Raw genomic sequence first — 9,154 nt, 5'->3', positions numbered from 1 at the left:
ACGGCGCCTGGTGGGTAAAAGGTGGAGATTTTTCCGATCTCCCAGGTCAACATAATTGTGTGCAGACTTCCTGAACTTCCTTCGTGTGTATACGGCAAGCAGAAGATCAAATACGCACGTTAAAGATCCTGTAATCCATGTCAGCGTTCGGTGGGTTGTGGAAACAAGAACATACCAAACATGCACACCCCCGAAAACGGAGTATGGCTGCCTACATGACGGGGTGAAAGCGGTCATACACGTAAAAGCCCACTCGTGTACATACGAGTGAACGTGGGAGTTGCAGCCCACGAACGAAGAAGAAGATAATCACGCAGCACAAAAGAGGGTAAAGAGTCACACACACACACACACACACACACACACACACACACACACACACACACACACACACACACACACACACACACTCATATGCGTACGCACACACACACACACACACACAAACATATGCAAGCACGCGCGCGCGCACACACACACACACACACACACACGCAAGCAAACCAGCACACACGTGCGAACACACACACACACACACACACACACACACACACACACACACACAAACACATACAGACATGCGTGGGTGCATACACACACACACACACACACACACACACACACACACACACACACTCATATGCGTACGCACACACACACACACACACACACACACACACACATATGCAAGCACGCGCGCACACACACACACACACACACAGACGCAAGCAAACCAGCACACACGTGCGAACACACACACACACACACACACACACACAAACACATACAGACATGCGTGGGTGCATACACACACACACGCACACACACACACACACACACATACAGACGTGCGCGGGGTGCATACACACACACACACACACACACACACACACACACACACACACACACACAGAAGAATAGTGCAGGTATTCACACTGATTGTACCCCCAACCAGACAAAAACTCCCCTCCACACACGAACGCTACCATGACTGTTTACCAAGCGCTTCGGGATGTCTCGACGATTCAACTCGTTCGCTCGCTTACCTGTGGCTTGGCTTCACGGTGGATTACATTCTTTCTCGTCCTCTGCCTGTCTCTCTCTCTCTCTCCACCATTTCCCTGGGGCAGATTTCACTGGGTAAACAACAGCACACGAACCTGCCAAATTTAGACCCGCCAAAAAGTCCCATTTTTGTGTAGGTTTTCGTGGGTAAAAAATAAAAATAAAAGTAAAATAAAAGGAGAAAGTATTTTTACCTTTTTTTGAGAGTTATTTTTGGAGTCGTTGATTGAGCTTTGATATGGCAATAAAAATTTTGTTTCCCGTCTCTGTTATTCATGCAGAGTTTAGGGTCGTTGATTGAGCTTTGAAAGAGCATTTTAATGTTTCCTTTTGGTTATTTTTATGTTGAGTTTTTTTGTTGTTGTTGTTTGTTTGTTTGGTTGGTTGTTTTTGTTTTTTTTAGTCCTCACATTTGTGTGAGAAAAAAATATTAATGTTCATTATGATCATTGATGTCAAAATTTAATGCAGTTACGTTTTTTTTACTGAAGATTGACCTGAACTCAAAGGCATACAGATGAGAACGAAAATATAAATCCACAGCCCCCGAAAAATGAGGCAAGGGGACTTCTGAATTCACAGGTGAGCAAGTTTTCGTCATGCTGTATTTGTATTTCTTTTTATCACAACAGGTTTCTCTGTGTGAAATTCAGGCTGCTCCCCCCCCCCCCCCTCCCCCTCCCCTTCCCCCCTACACGACAGAGCCACCCTTTTTTTTGTCTTTTTTTTTTCCCCTGCGTGCAGTTTTATTTGTATTTCCTATCGAAGTGGATTTTTCTACAGAATTTTGCCAGGAACAACCAGTTTGTTGCCGTGGGCTCTTTTAAGTGCGCTAAGTGCATGCTGCACACGGGACCTCGGTTATCGTCTCATCCAAATGACTAAGCGTCCAGACCACCACTCAAGGTCTAGTGGAGGGGGAGAAAATATCGGCGGCTGAGCCGTGAATCGGGCCAGCGTGCTCAGATTCTCTCGCTTCCTATGTGGACGCGTTACCTCTAGGCCATCACTCCATGATGAAGTCATTACATACAAGAAACTTGTGCTTTTTCTTCTTCTTTTTTTTTTTTAAGACTTTTAAATCATTAAGTAAAGAATTTTACATCAACACGAATTTAAGGGTGTGCAGATGAATCATTGCTACAGCTCCACAACAACAACAGAAAACTTAAAAAAGAAAAAAAGAAAAAAAAAAAAAGACTTCTAAAACTCACAGGTGTGGACAGTAATAGCAACAACAACAGCAATCAAAAAAAGCCCCACCCACACTGGGCGTTATGACTGCCATAGAAGCCATACCCGCTACCACCCACACCCTCTCTAAGTGGTAAACTTTGGAACGCTTGATAAAAAAAATCCTCCAGGCTGATAGCTCTTATTCAACTTGATTAGCATAGCCTTCTTTTTTTTTTCTGTGTGTGTGTGAGAGACTTTTTTTTTTTAATTTTTTTTTAACCCAATGAGATTGTGCTGTACCACACACACAAAGAATAAATGTAAGTCGGATAGACCAATGCAAAAAACAAAAAAAAAATCAAGGCAAACTGTGTTGGCGGATGGGTTGGGAGGGGTTTGGAGAAGATATATAAGAAAGGGACTGTGGTGATGATCGGCACTCCTTGAATCAGTCGGCAAAGCGAGTGTTTGCACACAGAGAGAGAGAGGGGAGAGAATTCGCTGTTTTTGTGTGTGCGCTGTTGTTGTCGGGCGTTACAAGTTTGTTGGAAGAATCTCCCCGAGAATCTCAGCCATGTATTCTGTTTACCTGTGTGCTGTTGTGTTTGTCCTGGCTGTTGGTAAGTCTGGAAGTGTGTGCGTGTGTGTGTTAGTGTGTGTGTGTGTGTGTGTGTGTGAAAATAATCAAAGTGTGTGTGTGTGTGTGTGTGTGTGTGTGATTTTCACTACGATCGCACAATTAAAGGTATCTATCAATTAACTTTCGTTTCAAAACTAGATATTATAATCATATGTTGTCTTTTTTTTTCTTAATCTTATTCTCATGTTTCTCTCTTTCTTTCTAAACTCTTTTTTTAAACTTCCATTTTGTTACATAAAAAACCAGTTCACCATTATGTCGTACCCGTATCTCTTTGGCTGAATGGTACTAGTGCAAATAACAATGATATCGATGATGATGATAAACATAATAAAACAGAGTTCACAAAATAGCTAGATAGAGTACGGCGCTGATAAAATGTCTCTATTGTAATTTCTTAAGCTTTTGGAAGAATAGAACTTGTGCAAAACAAAAGGGGAAGTTGGGTTGGGTTGGGGGTTCAGATTAAATCACCACCAAGTTATGAGATATTCGTAACATTTTTATCTTTAATCTTTTCACTTAAGGTATTATAAAATACTGGGTTATCTCTGCTAGAACTTGCAAAGAAAAAAAAAAAAAAAAGGGGGGGGGGGGGGGTGGTGGTGGTGGCGAAGAAAGTTCAGATTGAACACAACACCAAGCTATGAGGTAATTGTGATTTTATTTACCTGTTTATTTATTTAACTGTTTATTTATTTATGTATTGTTTTTTGTTCTCTCTCAGGGACAGTGCAGGGTGTGGTCACCAGAGACTGCTCTTCCTGTGGAAGTGATTCGACGTGTCAGGAGAACACATGTAGTGAGTTTCATGCGAAGAAATATATATACGTGTGTATGTATGTATGCATGCATGCATGTATGTACTTCCAGTATGTATGAGCCTATATCATAGACTGACATAAGTTTACAGTTGGTCCAACAGCAAACTGAGAGCCATATTATTATCAATGGTTTCTCCATTGCAATGGGAAAATCATTTACAGCTTAGTCTTTTGTGAAGGACTATGACTCTCAACCTAGGAGGCAAAATTACTACTTGCTCTTAAGAGCTGCAGTCTTTGGGTTTGGGGCTAAGTGGCCTTTTGGGAACCATCCCAACAGTTTTTTGGGGGTTTTTTTGTTTGTTTTTTTTGTTTGTTTTTTTTGTGGGTGGGTGGGTGAGTGGGGGAAGAGATGGAGGGGGGGGGGGGGGGGATAGTCGGAGCGGGGAGGTAATTAAGATGTGACAGTTTTGCGTTTAACACGGCGTTTGAATTTTGACTTTTAATTGGGCAGTCCTTATATTATGGCCTTAAGTGTGTGGTCAATTGGATTTGTAAGCAGCAATGTCAATCAAAGCTAGTATCCAACCAACGACTGTTTCTTGGTTTAAATAATCTTTAACTCTCTCCATTCGAACGGCGAAAGACACGACAGCGTTTCACCCCAATTACCACCATCAAAATATTGCAAGCGGAAGGCTCTTATACTGAAGAGGTGAATTGTGACAAAGAATACCACAATTCTGACGACAGAAGCTAAAGGTTGGGTCATTGAGACACCCACTAGACATCCGAGGGGTCTGTGTAGAGGAGAAGAGAGGGCTGGCCGTACTGAGTGAGTTAATTATTCAACAATACACATGATTACAATGCAATGAATGACAAAAGAGCATCAACAAGCTTAAAGCTCATACTGTGCTCACAACGTTGCACTTTAATTTTATCATGACGGCTGATGAACCATATTATCAATTGTATCAGATAACAGTAATGAAATAATGAAATAAAACAAACAAAAAGTACATAATATAGTAAAATAATGCTAATATCAATACTCACATGAGATTAAATTTATTATCACCAGAGTAATCGGACTGATAGAAGAGAAACACGAAGGAATAAAAGAAGAAGAAAATTTTAGAAGAAGACTGTTTCTTCCTGATAGGAAGGTTGTAGGTGTGGGATTTTTTAGTGTGTGTGTGTTGTGTGTGTGTGTGTGTGTCTGTGTGTGTGTGTTTGATATGGATACTTACATAGCGCCAATCCTCGCTTGGAGACCAAGCTCGGAGTGCTTTACAAACACGGAGTCGTTTACACAACAGGCTGCCTACCTGGGTAGAGCCGACTGACGGCTGCCATTGGGCGCTCATCATTCGTTTCCTGTGTCATTCAATCAGATGTCACGCACGCACACCTACACACTCAGACAAACATGTAACATTTAACATTTTAAGTGTATGACCGTTTTGTTTATTTACCCCGCCATGTAGGCAGCCATACTCCGTTTTCGGGGGTGTGCATGCCGGGTATGTTCTTATTTCCATAACCCACTGAACGCTAACATGGATTACAGGATCTTTAACGTGCGTATTTGAATTTCTGCGTGCACATACACACGAAGGGGGTTCAGGCACTGGCAGCTCTGCGCATATGTTGACCTGGGAGATCGGAAAAATCTCCACCAGGCGCCGTTACCGAGATTCGAACCCGGGACCCTCAGATTGAAAGTCCAACGCTTTAACCATTCGGCTGTTGCGCCCGCGCACGCACGCGCGTGTGTGTGTGTGTGTGTGTGTGTGTGTGTGTGTGTGTGTTCCTATCTCTCTCTCTGGTCTCTCTTACAAAAATAAGGATGTTTTCACCTCTTCGCGAACGTTTAGGGAGGAGAGGGGAGTGGGGCAGAGTTTCCTCATGGTAAATCCACCCTACTGTGTCTTGACAAAAGAAAAGAGTGTTGTCAACCGGCTAATGGCCTAATTCATGCGCGACATTCTATCCACTCAGCATGTGGCACGAGGTAGGACCGAAACTGCGTGTGGTGGGTGAAGGTTGTGGTGGGGGGGGGGGATGTGTGTGTTTGTGTGTGTGTGTGTGTGTGTGTGGAGGGGGTGGTGGTTCGTGGCGTGAGAAGCTAGAGTGACTACAGTGTCAAGACAACTTACATCACAGACTAACACAAGTTTACAGCCGTGCCCAGGAGCAAAAAGTACAGGCTGTATTATCAATGGTTTGCAATGGGGGAAATCAGTTACAGCTTAGTCTTTTGTGAAGGACCACGAATCCCAAACCAGGAGGCAAAAATTGCACTGGCTCCTTCTTAGTGCTGCAGCTTTTTAGGATGGGCTAGTTGGCCTTGGGGGGGAACCATCCCAACGCTGGCTGACGTAACACCCTCTCGGCTGAGAGAGTGGGGATGTATAACCTGGGGGGTCAAGACACTCTCCACTATAATCAACTTCTATCCCAGATAGTTGAGACAGCAATTGCCTCCTAGCCTCTGCTGTTCTGATGGTCATAATCGAACACGTCTGACCGCTACACAAGACGGTAAAGACGGGACACTCTTTGTTGGTTGGTTTTTTTTTTTTTCATTCTGGTCGGTCATCTACCACTTGTTAACTCACTCATTACAGCCAGTCCTCTCTTCTCTTCTACACAGACCCCTCGGATGTCCAGTTGGTGTCTGAATGACCCAAACTTTAGTTTCCGTCGTCAGAATTGTGGTATTCTTTGTCAACATTCACGTCTTCAGTATAAGAGCCTTCCACTTGCAATATTTTTGATGATGGTAATTGGGGTGAAACGCTGTTAACGTCGTCTCTTTCGCCGTTCGTATGGAGAGAGTTAACACCTCTCATCCAAGCAAGAAGTGGAAAGGTGTATCATCATAACCTTTTTTTTATGCAAGCAGCACTATGTTTTTGTATATGTATTCGTTGATATGGCCACGTAACAAGATCCAATGGTCTTGCTTGTAACAACCATGGAATGGCCACGGTAACATGGCAAGATCCAATGGCCATGCTTGTAACAATCATGGTATGGCCACATAACTAGATCCAGTGTCCTTGTTTGTAGCAACCATGGTATGGCCACGGTTACAAGATCCAATGGCCTTGCTTGTAACAGTCGTGGTATGGCCACGGTAACATGGCAATATCCAATGGCCTTGCATGTAACAAATATGGTATGGCCACGTAATAAGATCCAATGGCCTTGCTTGTAACATGGTATGGCTAAAGTAACGAGATCCAATGGCCTTGCTGAAAACAATCATGGTATGGCCACAGTAACAAGGTCCAATGGCCTTGCTTGTAACAATCACGGTATGGCCACGTCATAAGATCCAGTGGCCTTGCTTGTAACAATCATGGTATGGCCATGTAACAAAATCCAATTGCCTTGCTTGTAACAATCATGGTATGGTTAAGGTAACGAGATCCAATGGCCTTGCTTGTAACAATCATGGTATGGCCACAATAACATGGCCAGATCCAATAGCCTTGCTTGTAACAATCATGGTATGGCCACGGTAACATGGCCAGATCCAATGGCCTTGTTTGTAACAATCATGGTATCGCCACGGTAACAAGATCCAATGGCCTTGCTTGTAACAATCATGGCATGGCCACATAGCAAGATCCAATGGCCTTGCTTGTAACAATCATGGTATGGCCACGGTAACAAGATCCAATGGCCTTGCTTGTAACAATCATGGTATGGTCACGGTAACAAATCCAATGGCCTTGCTGAAGACAACCATGGTATGGCCACAGTAACAAGATCCAATGCCCTTGCTTGTAACAATCATGGTATGGCCACGGTAACAAAATGCAATGGCCTTACTTGTAACAATCATGGTATGGCCACGGTAACAAGATCCAATTGCCTTGCTGGAAACAATCATCCGTTGAACGGTTGAGGGACGGAAACTTCTTCTACCTCTCATTCTACGTTCGTGGGCTGCAACTCCCACGTTCATTTGTATACATGTACACGAGTGGGCTTTTTACGTGTATGACCGTTTTTACCCCGCCAGGCCATGTAGGCAACCATACTCCGTTTTCGGAGTTGGATGGAAACGATCGAGGGGGAGAGAGAGAGAAGAAAAAAAAGAAGAATAAAAAAGATGGACTGAGAACATAGTAGAATGGACAGGAAACCCCTTTTGCGGAGATCCAAAATTTGACACACGACTCACAGACCTGCGAGAAATCTGGTGAATAGTTCTGTGAGATACCTAAATGAATCGTGACAGTGAAGGGAGGAAAAGGAGAAGAAGGAATGTGTTGCCTGCGTGCGTGCATGTGCGTGTGTGTGTGTGTGTGTGTGAGAGAGAGAGAGAGAGAGAGAGAGAGAGAGAGAATATGTATGTGTGTGAATGTGTGTGGGTATGAAAATGTGACTGTGTGTGAATATATATATATATATATATATATATATATATATATATATATATATATATATTCATATTCATATTCATATTCATATATATCACGTAGAGTGATGGCCTAGAGGTAATGCGTCCGCCAAGGAAGCGAGAGAATCTGAGCCCGTTGGTTCGTATCACGGCTCAGCCGCCGATATTTTCTCCCCCTCCACTAGACTTTGAGTAGTGGTCTGGACGCTTTGTCATTCGGATGAGACGATAAACCGAGGTCCCGTGTGCAGTATGCACTTAGCGCACGTAAAAGAACCCACGGCAACAAAAGGGTTGCTCCAGGCAAAAATTCTGTAGAAAAAGCCACTTGGAAAAACAAATAAAACTGCACGCAGGAAAAAAATACCAAAAAAAAAAAAAAAAAAAAGGGGGTGGCGCTGTAGTGTAGCGACGCGCTCCTCCTGGAGAGAGAGAAATCTGTTGTTATAAAAAGAAATACAAATACAAATACAAATGTGTACGTGTGTGTGTGTGTGTGTGTGTGTGTGTGTGTGTGTAGTGTAGTGTTTAAGTACACCCCCCCCCCTCCTCCCATGCTCGGGCGTTCACGACTAATTAATAATGTGGCTAACCTTCCACCTCAATCACCAGTCGTAATTTTTTTTTTTTTTTTTTTTTTTTTTTTTTTTTTGCTGCCCCATCATCTGCGCCGTTTCAGTGGCATATTACTCCCACGCCGCTCATTTAGATTCCCCCATACACGGCGGCCACACCCGGGTTCGTCCATCGCAGTTCCAGCGTCGGCAGTCCACAGGGAACCATCGATGTTAGGTCGCCTGGAGGCCACACACAGAGGAGACCCTGCACTGCTGCTGAGTCACTTCGGTGGTGTTCAGTGGTGCCTGTTCTGTTGTTGTTGTTTTTTAACGTACTTAGGACACCACCTACTAAGCCCCATACTAACGATAATAATGGCTTAGTCGCGGAGCCAGACTGAGTGAGCGTCTCTCCCAGTGTGGAGACCGCCAGTCGTAATAATTTATGTCCTCTCTGTTCCTTTGTTGTTTTTTTCACAGAGCAAAAGGTGGGAGCAGCGTGCAACATTTCCGCCCCTTGTGTGACCAATGC

At 43.7% G+C, this 9,154-nt stretch overlaps 1 protein-coding gene across 1 annotated transcript in view; it reads left to right on the top strand.

The window, feature by feature from the left end:
* Positions 1–2,694: 2,694 nt before the first annotated feature.
* LOC143296045 (uncharacterized) overlaps positions 2,695–9,154 on the top strand; it is a 21,295-nt gene continuing 14,835 nt past the window's right edge. The window contains exons 1-3 of the mRNA XM_076607791.1: positions 2,695–2,861; positions 3,609–3,683; positions 9,103–9,154. The exon at positions 9,103–9,154 is cut by the window's right edge and continues 68 nt beyond it. Of these exons, the coding sequence (XP_076463906.1) occupies positions 2,816–2,861; positions 3,609–3,683; positions 9,103–9,154 (173 nt within the window). The 5' untranslated portion in view covers positions 2,695–2,815. The remainder of the gene's footprint in view (positions 2,862–3,608; positions 3,684–9,102) is intronic.

This window comes from Babylonia areolata, chromosome 21 (genome assembly GCF_041734735.1).
Source record: "Babylonia areolata isolate BAREFJ2019XMU chromosome 21, ASM4173473v1, whole genome shotgun sequence".
NCBI lineage: Eukaryota > Metazoa > Mollusca > Gastropoda > Neogastropoda > Buccinidae > Babylonia > Babylonia areolata.
This window is presented reverse-complemented; position numbering and strand designations above follow the sequence as displayed.